This window comes from Mirounga angustirostris, unplaced genomic scaffold (genome assembly GCF_029215605.1).
Source record: "Mirounga angustirostris isolate CCGP_5_RB_7025 unplaced genomic scaffold, mMirAng1.0.hap1 SCAF_11, whole genome shotgun sequence".
Taxonomy (NCBI): domain Eukaryota; kingdom Metazoa; phylum Chordata; class Mammalia; order Carnivora; family Phocidae; genus Mirounga; species Mirounga angustirostris.
In genome coordinates, this window is record NW_026991719.1 from 38879861 (window position 1) to 38892103 (window position 12243).

Here is a 12243-nt window from a genome sequence, read left to right on the forward strand (position 1 = left end):
CCAAGGCTACAATCCACAAAGAAGTATCAGGACAGCCCACCCAGCCCAGCCCAACCTATATGTCGCTACAGTTTTATAGAGATTAGCATATCACACGAACCAAATGCTGTTCTCCGGCTTAAAATATGTTATTGCTACTTTGTAGAAAAAGTCTGTGCCCTGTTCTTCGCTACTAATAAAATAGAAGCATTCACAGATAGCGTGTTCAGTGTGATCCAACAGTTGAAGCATATACTAGGTATCTTGTAATAGAATGTTTTAAAACGTCAAGCAGATAAGAATTAGGGCTTGGAAAATGAACCGCTATGAAGAGAGATAAGAAGGGATCTGGGGTTTCTCTGAGGACCCGGCGTGGTGGCCAAATCCTCTCTGTGGCCATTTGCCACTGCCATGGAAACCAGTGGGCCGGGCAATCAGGGATTGTGACGCCTGGGGGCGGGGAGGGGGTGGTGACCCAGCGACTGGTCTTCTGTACCCCAGACCCTCGACTGAGACTTCACAGCGCTGCTGCATCCTCAACTCGCCTGCGGGAGTGGTGCCCCGAACCTTTCCGGAGAAAGACCTCTGCCCACCGCCTTGATGACAACACCTCCGTCTCCCCTCCCGGCTCAGGCTGCCCGGCAGCCCCCGGTCCACGGCCTCTCCCAGATAACCAGCAGCCTGTACATCAGCAATGGTGTGGCGGCCAACAACAAACTCATGCTGTCCAGCAACAACATCACCACGGTCATCAACGTGTCGGTGGAAGTGGTCAACACGTTCTTTGAGGATATCCAATACATACAGGTGCCGGTGGCTGATGCTCCAAGCTCGCGTCTCTACGACTTTTTTGACCCGATTGCTGACCACATCCACAGCGTGGAGCTGAAGCAGGGCCGCACGCTACTGCACTGCGCCGCCGGCGTGAGCCGCTCCGCCGCGCTCTGCCTGGCCTACCTCATGAAGTACCACGCCATGTCGCTGCTAGACGCCCACACGTGGACCAAGTCGTGCCGCCCCATCATCCGGCCCAACATCGGCTTTTGGGAACAACTTATCCGCTATGAGTTCAAGCTGTTCAGCAAGAACACCGTACACATGATCAACTCCCCGGTGGGCGTGATCCCTGACATCTACGAGAAAGAGGTCCGTTTGATGATGCCTCTGTGAACAGCACCTGACCGTGACCATCTGCTGACGATCCTACACCAACACTGAACTCGAACGGTGAACTTTTGTTGGTAAAGAAAACGAGATGATGCCTTTTAGAAGAGCCAACAAAAAGGGAGGGTTGTTGGGAGTTTTTAGCTTAGTAAGCTTTATCTTTAAAGAATAAAATGCGTTCAGTGTAACCGGGTGACAGTGTTTCTTTTCCCGTGAGCGGCAGGTCATGGCTGCCTCGGCCTGGCCAGAGAGGAGGGTGGGCAAGGTGGTGCCCACCTCGGATGGACCTGTATCCTGGGCCCCCGCCCCAGGCCGAATAACGCAGGAGTGAGTCCCCCACCCCCAGGATCCCACCTGGTTCTTCCCAACCCAAAGTCAGAGCCTTAGACATCATGGCGCCACCACTTCTCACAGTAAGTGCCAACCTCTGCTAAGCGGGCTTTACTGGGGTGCTCTGGGAGCCCTTGGGGGAGCCTCAGGCCACCCCTGCCCCCACCTTCAACCACAGTGGCCCAGCTCTGGTTTTCTAGATTGGATTTACGCAGAAAATAGTGTTCAAAAAAGCCGTTCCACTCTATAAAATTAAAATGATTCTTTTCCCAGTGCTGTCCTATATGGCAAGGTCTCAAGGTGCCCTTGGCGACCTCTGCTAGCCTTTGGGAAAAGGGGCATCAATCCCCTTCTCCGGGGCACGTGCTGAGAGAGAAAACGGGCCTGACACCAGGCCTCAAGGGTTCCTCTCATGGGGTCTTGACTTGGAAGGCTGGAGGACACAGCCCTGTCACCTCAGATACCTCCTCCCATTGTGACCTGGGGCGCCTCAAAGCCTCTGTTTCCTCACCAGGCAAGGCGGTGACAGCCCGATTCTCACAGGGTTGTTGTGGGGATGAGATTCCTCAGCGTGAGCCCTAGCCCCTGAATGGTTTAATGCTTCAAGTAGAGAGCAGCTCTTGTTATTGACCCCCTGCTGGCTGGGGGTCAGCACATTGGTCCTCATAATGGCGCTTACCCCATCCGCGCATAGCCGCTTTGTTGTCTACCAAGTGCTTTTCCAAAAAATTACCCTGTCTGTAGAAACAAAGGGTTTAAGGTTCTTTCCACCCTACCTCAGAGGAGGCCTAGATTTGAGCCTTCTCGGAGTTCCTGTTGTTTCATTGTGTTTAATCTGCGCGCACACAAGGAACAAGAAGTTCAATTTCAGCACCCTGCCCCTCCGAGGCCTTGTTTAGAATTGCTGACCATGAGAGCCTGCGTCCCAGGATCCACCGAGATCCGCGGGGGGAACTTGCCAAAGGGTCGAATGAGTGAGCCCCAGAGCAGGCCTTGGAATCCAGGATTGTACAAACTCCCCAGGTGCCTGGCTCTGGCTTGGGAGCAGCTGTTCTAATCCAGAGGATTTTAGACAGACTATAGAAGACAACAGCACAACCATTCCCGTTGACTGACATGCGTGGTTCCAGAGCCCAGTGGCTTTCAAAAGCTGGTTCTCTCCAAACCCATCCCCACCCCCACTGCCACAAAAGGAGTGCCCAGGGACACAATCTGGGGTGGGGGAGGAGAGGGGTGCTGTGAAGACCACTGCTCTAGATGGATTCCCTCCTTCTACAGATGGAAGAACAGACTCCCAGAACACAAGGGCTGGTGGGGCAGAGCCCTTCACAAAGCAGCCTTTCTGGTGATAAACCCAGATAGGAAATTTAAAGTATTTTTAAAAAGATATTTATTTGGGCATATGTGTGTGTGTGTGTGTGTGTGTTTTCTTTTTTTTTTTTTAATAACCAAATTAACAGACCATAAAATTAACTCTCTTCGGACACCCAGCCCTATGCGTGTATGTAACCACAGCCACAATGAGGACACAGAGCAGTTCTGTGACTCCAAAACTTTCCCTCATGCTTCCCCTTTGTAGTCAAACTCTGGCCCCACCCCAACCCTGGCCAACGCTGAGCTGTTCTCTGTCCCTGTAGACTTGCCTTTAATAGAATGTTACATAAATGGAATCATACAGGATATAACTTCCGGAGACTGGCTTTTTTCACTCAGCATAACGTCTGTGCAAGTGGTTCATGTTGTATTCTAGTGTATTGATGTACCACAGTTTCTTTTACACTCACCCAGTGAAGGCTATTTGGGTTTGTATTAGTTTCCTAGGAACTGCCGTAACATAACACCAAAACCAGGGTGGCTGGAAACACAGCAATGAATTGTCTCACAGTCCTGGACGCCAGAAGTCCTAAATTAGTCTCAGCAGGGCCATGATCCCTCGGAAACCTGTAGGGGAAAACCCTTCCCTGCCTCTTGCCCATTTCTGGGGGTTGCTGGCAATCCTTGGCATTCCATGGCTTGTAGACGCATTGCTGTGGTCACGTGGCCATTTTCTCTAATGTGTCTTCACATCCATCTTCCTTCTGGTACGTCTGGGCCCAAATTTCCCTCTTCTTATAAGGACACCAGTCATATTAAGGAGTTCACTCTCCTCCAGTATGATTGCATCTTAACTAATTATATCTGCAACGACCGTGTTTCCAAAGAAGGTCACGTTCTGAGGTTCTAGGGGTTAGGACTTCAACAGATTTGGGGGGGTACTATTCAGTTCATAACAGGGTTGTTGCCAGTTTTTTGGCACGTATGCATAAAGCACTCTCACACAGACACACACACACAAAAGAAAGGGATCACGTCACCTGGGAAAAAAGAACTATAGCTGTTTAAAAGTAAGATATGAGTTACAGTGAAAATAATAATAAGCATCACTTATTAGGAAGCTATTATATGCCAAGCGCAGGACCAGGTTACTTTACATTGTCTCTAGTCCTTACATCAGCCCTTCAAGGTGGGTGTCACCTGCAACATACTGATGAGAAAACAGATTCCAGGGGGTTAAGGAATTTGCCTAAGAAAGCACACAGCCCAGGAGTGAAGTGATATTCAGACTGGGCTCTGTTTCCGTGCATTTCTTTTGAGATAAAGCTAAGCAGATAGAAAGAAGAAAAGTTTTGCTCTGTGCCCTTGATTCCCAAATAGCGTACATACAAATCATCCGGGGACTTTTAATTATGCAGATACTGGGGCCTCACCACCACCGATTTAGGGGCAGTAGGTAATAGGTAAGGTCCAGGAAGCTGCATTTTTTTTTTTTTTTTAAGTAGGCTCCATGCCCAGCCTAGAGCCCAACACGGGACTTGAACTCATGATCCTGAGATCAAGACCTGAGCTGAGATCAAGAGTCAAAGCCTTAACGAATTGAGCCACTCAGGCTCCTCCAGGAAGCTGCATTTTTAACAAGCATCTCAGACCACTCTAATGAAACATTCACCAAATAGTTGTTAATGCTAGGGTATTCTGTATCTTCTCTTTGTCCTTTTTTTTTGAATTATCTATCTATTCATGCCCATAGTTTTCTATCTGAGTGTAAATTTTTTTTTTTTTAGTTGTAGGAACCGGAATATAGAACAAGAATATTCAACTTTTCTTGTCAAATATATTGCATGTATCATGTGCCATTTGTTTTATGGTGCTTATTTGGGATTCAAAAGTTTAAATCTGTGTGTAGTTAAATCCATGAGTCTTTAACTGAATGGCTTTTGCTTTTTTTTTTTTAAAGATTTATTTATTTACTTGAGAGAGAGAGAGCTGGGGGAGGGGCAGAGGGAGAGGGAGAGAGAGAATCCTCAAGCAGACTCCCGCCGAGCGCGGATCCTGATCTAAGAACTTGAGCTGAAATCAAAAGTCGGCTGCCCAACCGAGCCATTCAGGTGCCCCTGAATGGCTTTTGCTTCTGAATAATACTTTAAAGGTTTCCTCCACGGCATAACCATAAAAATGTTAACTATTATTTTTCTCCTGATCTGTTTTTTTTTTTACTTTTAAACCTTATCCCCCAATTTTTTTAATTTGAAAATTTTCAAACACCCAGAAAGTTGGAAGAATAGCATAATGAGCATCCACATTTGCTCCACTTAGGTTAGTCAGTTGTTAGCCTTTTGTCATATTTGCTTTCTCTCTTTTTTGATATAATACTTTTTCTTTTGGTACCTACCTGAAAGTAAGTTGCAGATATCCTGACATTTAACCCTTAAATATTTCCAAATACATCATCTAAGAATAAGGACATCCTCCTATCTATTCACAATATCATCATCAAATCTAAGCCAATTAATAATAATTCCCCAATACTCAGTTCATATTTAAATTTTCCTACTTATACCCCAAATGTCTTTTACAGCCATTTTTTTTCTTTCCCAAACAGGATCCAATCTAGGTTACACATTGTATTTTATTATTGTATTTCTTTCAATCTATGACAGTGCCCTGGCTCTTTTTTTCCCCCCTGACATGGTCTTTTTGATGAGTCAAGAACAATTCTGTGTATCATGTCCAGCACTCTGGCTTTTTCCAATTACTTCCTCATCTACTGTTTAACACCTTCCTTTATCACCCTCATGTTTAAACTTGAAGTTAGGTCGAGGTTTGATTAGGTTTGGGTTAAGTATTTTTTGCTACAACACTTCAGAAGTAATGTCATGTTGCATCACATCAGGAGACCCAAATGTCTCTTTGTCCCATTAGCAGTGATGCTAAGTTGGATCATCACTTAGTTAAGGTGGTCACCACCAGATACCTGCCTTTAAAACTAATGAGTAATCTGTTGGGTGATAACTTTCCCACCATGTGAATATCCTGTTTCTTTCATCCCATGATATTAACATCCATTAAGGATCCTTGCCTCAAACCAAGTGTTACACAGGGGGACATTAACTCTTAAATCTATCTCAAACTAATTTTGGTATATGGTCTAAGTTGGAGTTCTTTAACTTTTTAAAGTAATGGTGAGATATTACAAAACTCCCATAAATATTTGTGTCTGCTTTTGTTCCTTCTGGTTTGTTACATTGTCTTTTTTCCTGTGCCAGCTTCACATTCCTTAAAATTGATGCAGTTTCAGAACAGGCAGTAACATTTGGTAGGGCAATGACATCTCGCCTTAGCCCTGCATTTAGACTTCTGCAGAGGCTTTTTTGTTGTTGTTAGATTCTTTCTGTCTTCTGGATGAACCATTTTAATAGTTACGACAGGTTTTTAAATTTTTTCCATTAAGATTTTGATTGGAATTACTGTTTTGTCTATTTAGCCAAGGTTGAATCAGAAAAACAGAACCCACAATAGTTATTTTACCAGAGAAAATCTAATATAACGAACAATTTAACCAGGTATTGAAGAATTGAAAAGGCAAAAATAGAACACACATTGTATGTTTCCACATATATAAACACTTAAATAAAAGATCATCTACTCAGAATGTCTGATATTTGATCAGTAAAGTATTAACCATATTTTTGGAGTTTGTATATCTTAATTCCAAAGGTTCATAATGTTACAAACTTTTTTTTTGAAGATTTTATTTATTTATTTGACAGAGAGAGCGAGAGAGCACGAACAGGGGGAGCAGGAGAAGGAAAGGGAGAAGCAGGCTCCCCGCTGAGCAGGGAGCCCGATGCGGGGCTCCATCCCAGGACCCTGGGATCATGACCTGAGCCGAAGGCAGACGCTTAACCATCTGAGCCACCCAGGCGCCCTCATAATGTTAGAAGCTTGTAATGTAGTGTACATACATACACACACACACACACACAGGCACATACCCACTCATTCAATTCTTTGCAATTCAATTTTTTAAAACAGGTTTTGCCTGCTAAAACATTTAGCTGTGTATCTGTTATGTTACCAATGAGACCTTTGTGACATCACATGATTACCTCTTCTGATCTACACTGTTAAGGTAAAGAGATAAAGATATCCAATAAGAGGGCTTTGTTTACCTGTGGGCATTTGAGAGCCCATCTCCAGCTACTTCAGTGTCTCCTTCTCATACATTTTCACTATTCCCTGGTTAATGAGATATAGGCAGGTTGGGAGGTGACCTCTTTTTTTTTTTTTATTTTTATTGTTATGTTAATCACCATATATTACATCATTAGTTTTTGATGCAGAGTTCCATGATTCATTGTTTGTGCATAACACCCAGTGCTCCATGCAGAACGTGCCCTCTTTAATATCCATCACTAGGCTAACCCATCCTCCCACCACCCCCCCAGAACCCTCAGTTTGTTTCTCAGAGTCCATAGTCTCTCATGGTTCACCTCCTCTTGATCACCTTTTGGGAATGGCCTGATAAAGGGAGAAGAGGTGGTAAAAACATGAATTTTATGGTAGTCTTTTGGTGCCTGAGCCAGACTCCCAACCAGGTCCTCCCTATCCAGAGAGACAGATTAAGATCTCGGTCACATAGTTGTGTTCACAAAGTATATTTAAGAAGACGTTCTGAAATAGGGCTCAATAGTGTTGCATCTGGACTCATGGTTGGCTTCTCTCTTCAATAGCCTCTGTGGTGAGGGAATAAACAACGAGCCTGGGATTTGACTAAGAAGGCCTCTGTGATCATTTTGATTGCACTCTGGAGGCTACAAGCTTAGGCAGGACTGGAACCTGTGGGGGGAACAGGTCCCAAGTGTTTGCATTCATGTCTAGCTTTATTGCATGGTGGTCAAAGAATGTGGCCTGTGTAATTTTTGCTTTACAGAATTGAGATTTTCTCATTAGCTGTCTTATGAAAAGTGAAACATGCATTATCTACTGGTACGATTCTAAGTTTAAATGTTTTCTCATATTTTCTTTCTTAAATTGTTTTAATATCTGAGTAGGTAATGTACTTGTGATTCTGCATTCAAATGGTACAGAAAGGCACATAGAGTGAAATGTCTCCTCATCTCTGTCCTCTAGCCAACCAGTTTCTCTCCCCAGAGGCAGTCAATAATATTAGTTTCTCCCGTATCCTTTTTTTTTTTAATGTAGGCTCCACGCTCAGCATGGAGCCCAATGCAGGGCTTGAACTCATGACCTTGAGATTAAGACCTCAGCTGACCTTAGGTGCTTAACTGACTGAGTCCCCCAGGTGCCCCTCTCTTGCATCCTTCTAAGATATTACTTTATGCATTTGTAAGGAATTACATATGTATTTTTTCTCATTTTTCAACAAGTAGTAGCATACTCTACTCATCATTCTCTATTTTGTCTCTTTTTGTGTAATAGTGTATATTACAGATCATGCTACATCAGTAAAAGAGAACATCCTCATTCTCTTTTTATAACTGCATAGTATTCCACCATATGGAAGTATCATAATTCACTGAAGCCATCCCTTATTGATACATATTTGAGGTTGTTGCCAGAATTTTATTATAAATAATACTGTGATAAATAAACTTGTAGTTAAGTTTGTATATGTAAATTATTTTATTTATGTGCAAATATATTCATAGGGTATTATTACAAATGGAAATAGTGGGTTTGTGTTTGGAGAAACCTAGTTTTCCACCTGTGTGTCTCCCTTACTACTCACACGATCTACAACATCACACAGAATACTTCACTTCTGACCCTTCTGGTCACTAAATGTGTAGAGAGTTTTCCCCACACTAAGCAATTCTCTGTGACACCAGGTGGGCGTCCTACAATTGAACTCAATTCCAACACCATCTACCTGGAGATAACGTCAGATCCCCCAGGTTAACGGCTCAATCCCACAAGACCACCCCCTTGCCTGCCTTAGATGCTGACTGCAAGTATTAGGTCCCCAGGTTACCCCCAGAAGTTGTGGCTACATCAGAGGTTTCCACGACCCCTTCCTCAGGTTCAATTAATTTGCCAGAGCGACTCACAGAACTCAGGGAGGCACTTACTTATATTTATCTGTTTATGAAAGGACATGATAAAGGATACAGATGAACAGCCAGATGAAGAGATATATAGGGCAAGGTCTGGGAGGGTCTCGAGCACAGGAGTTTCCCTGTGGAGTTGGGGTGCATCACCCTTCCAGTGTGTGGATGCACCCACCCCCCCTGCAAGCTCCTTGAACCCCATGCTACTGGGATTTTGATGGAGGCTTCCTCATGTAGGCATGATTGGTCTTTAAGTCTGTTTCCAGTCCTCTCCCTTCTCTGGAGAAGTGGGGGAAGGCGGGGCTGAAAATCCCAGGCTCCTAATCATGGCTTGGTCTTTCTGGTAACCAGCCCCAATCTAGGAGCTCACCTAGAGTCATCTTTAGAACAAAAGATGGTTCTAGTGTTCTTATCACTTAGGAATTTACAAGGATTTGAGGAGTCCCGTGTCAAGGTTGGGTCAAAGAACAAATGTTAGAACAAGAGATGTTCCTAGTGCTCTAATTACTTAGGAAATTGCAAGGGTTTTAGAAGCTCTGTTCTTTTGTATCTTTGCCTTTCTGACCAGTGAAAATGGTATCTCAGATTACTTCTAATTTGCTTGTCTCTTATGACTAAGTTCTAGCATCTTTTCATTCTTTTAAGAGCCATTTGTATTTTTCTTTCTATGAAATGGCTGCTCATATCAATTTTTTTATTATATTACTAGTCTTTTTTTCTTATGGATTTTTAAGAACTTTATTAGAGAAATGAAGCATTTGTCAGTGATAAGAATTTCAAATATTTCCCCCAATTTTTCATTTGTCTTTTGACTTTGCTTAGAAGGGATTTGCCAGACAGAGAGATTATTTCTATTTAGTCAAATTTATTAGGTTTTTTTAAAAATGGATTTGGGTTCTGTGTCATCCTCAGAAAGGCTTTCCACACTCTGAGAGTATACTAAAAATGTCTCCCATGGGTCTTCTAGTACTCTTATGGTTTCAATTTAAACATTTAAATATTTGATCCATCTGGAATATATCCTAGTACAAAGTGTGAGGTACAGATCCAACTTTTTTTTTTTTAAGATTTTGTTTATTTATTTGACAGAGAGAGAGAGCACAAGCAGGGAGAGTGGCAAGCAGAGGGAGAAGGACAAGCAGGCTTCCCACTGAGCAGGGAACCCGACGCGGGACTCCATCGCAGGACCCTGGGATCATGACCTGAGCCAAAGGCAGACGCTTAACCAGCTGAGCCACCCAGGCACCCCCCAACATTACATTTTTTTTCGGATTGCTACCACCATTCTCATCTATTCCTATAATTTATAATATAAAATATATATAATATTCATATATAGTTTATATATAATCCATACTCTATTATATATATTCTTAATAGTATTCATATTCCTTATATTTGTATTTATTTTTTGGTCTGCTTGATATATCCAATGACTAAGAGATATGTTAGTCATGTATTGCTGTTGTCTTTATGTCAATTTCTCCCTATACTTCTCTGATGGTTATGGTGCACATTTGTTTGGTCAAACACTAGTCTAGATGTTGCTGTGAAGGTATTGTGGATGAGATTAAAATTTATAGTCAGTTGACTCTAACTGAAGCAGATTATTCTCCATTATGTGGGTGGGCCTCATCCAATCAGCTGAAGGCCAAGACTGAAGTTTCCCAAAGAAGAAGCAATTTCACCTCAAGACCACCACATAGAAACTCTGCCTGAGTTTTCAGGCTGCTGGTCTGCCCTCAAGTCTTTGATCAAGGTTGCAACACCAACTTTTATCTGAGTTTCTAGCCTGTTGGCCCCTCTACAGATCTACAAATCTCAGATTTGCCAACCCCCACAATGACATGAGCCAATCCCTTAAAATAAATCTATCTTTCTCTAATACATATACATATGTATATATTATATGCTATCGGTTTTGTTTCTGTGGAGAACCCTGACTAATACAATTTCTAGTAGTTTTTCTTTATATAGACAGTCGCTAACTTACAATGGTTCAACTTAGATGATTTTTTGACTTTATGATGGTGCAAAAACTATACACATTTAGTAGAAACTGTGCTTTGAAGTTTGAATTTTGGTCTTTTCCTGGGCTAGTGATATGTGATACAATGCTCTTTTATGATGCTGGGTAGTGGCAGTGAGCTACAGCTCCCAGTCAGCCACCAGGGTGAACAACTGGTATACTTACAGCCATTCTGCACCCACACAACCATTCTGTTTTCCACTTTCAGTACAGTATTCAGTAAATTACATAATATATTCAACACTTTATTATAAAATAGGCTTCGGTTAGATAATTTTGCCCAATTTTGGCTTTACAGTATTTTCAACCTACAATGGGTTTATTGGGAAGTAATCCCATCATAAGTCAAGGAAGATCTGTATGTTTTGTATATTTTGATATATCTGTATATTTGGATGGTATTTGATGGTCTGGCATTGAATGTCAACTCGATGAGAATTTTTATTTGTACCCTTTAACTAATATAAAATTAACTCTCTTTGCCTAGTTAATGCTTTTTTTTTTTTAAAGATTTATTTATTTATTTGACAGAGAGAGACACAGCGAGAGAGGGAACACAAGCAGGGGGAGCGGGAGAGGGAGAAGCAGGCCTCCCGTGGAGCAGGGAGTCCGATGCGGGACTTGATCCCAGGACCCTGGGACATGACCCGAGCCGAAGGCAGATGCTTAACGACTGAGCCACCCAGGCGCCCCTAGTTAATGCTTTTTGTCTTTGATGCTCAAATATTGCCAACTCCTTCCCCTTCGCCCCCCCCCCCTTTTTGGTCTGCATTTGTCTAATATGTCTTTTCTTATTTTTTACTTTGTAACATATAATGTCATTTTTAGTGGTATGTCTCCTATAACTAGATTATACTAAAATTTCTTTTACTCAGCCAAGTCTTTTAACAGGGGATTTACATTTTTAAATTCTGAAATCTTTGGTTTTATGCCATTTTGTTCTGTGACTTATTAATATTTCTCCTCCATTTTCTTTATTTTCATTTCCATCTTTTCCATTGTTTTTGAAAGTATTTTATTCTATTATTTGAAAGTGGCTACCTGGAGGAAGGGGAAACTTGTACTTTTTACTATACCTTTCTATTTCCCAAGTTGATATGGTAAATATATTACCTGGCACATATCTTTTCCAAAAGCTTTCTTTAACTTATTTTTATCTAATTGATGAGTCCAGAGTGAAATGGCATTTCTTTTTTTTTTTATGAAATGGCATATTTTGAATACTTTCTTAAAAAGTTATTTTATTTTATTTTATTTTATTTTATTAGTAACCTCTATACCCAATGTGGGGCTCAAACTCACAGCCCCAAGATCAAGAGTCACAGGCTACTCCAAGTGAGCCAGCCAGGCACC

The 12243-nt window shown here is 42.2% G+C and overlaps 1 protein-coding gene across 1 annotated transcript; it reads left to right on the forward strand.

Moving 5' to 3' along the window:
* Positions 1-546: 546 nt before the first annotated feature.
* DUSP21 (dual specificity phosphatase 21) lies at positions 547-1307 on the forward strand. The gene has a single exon (XM_045890406.1). The coding sequence runs from the start codon at positions 580-582 to the stop codon at positions 1147-1149; it is 570 nt and encodes a 189-aa protein (XP_045746362.1). The 5' UTR covers positions 547-579; the 3' UTR covers positions 1150-1307.
* The last annotated feature ends 10936 nt before the right edge of the window (positions 1308-12243 follow it).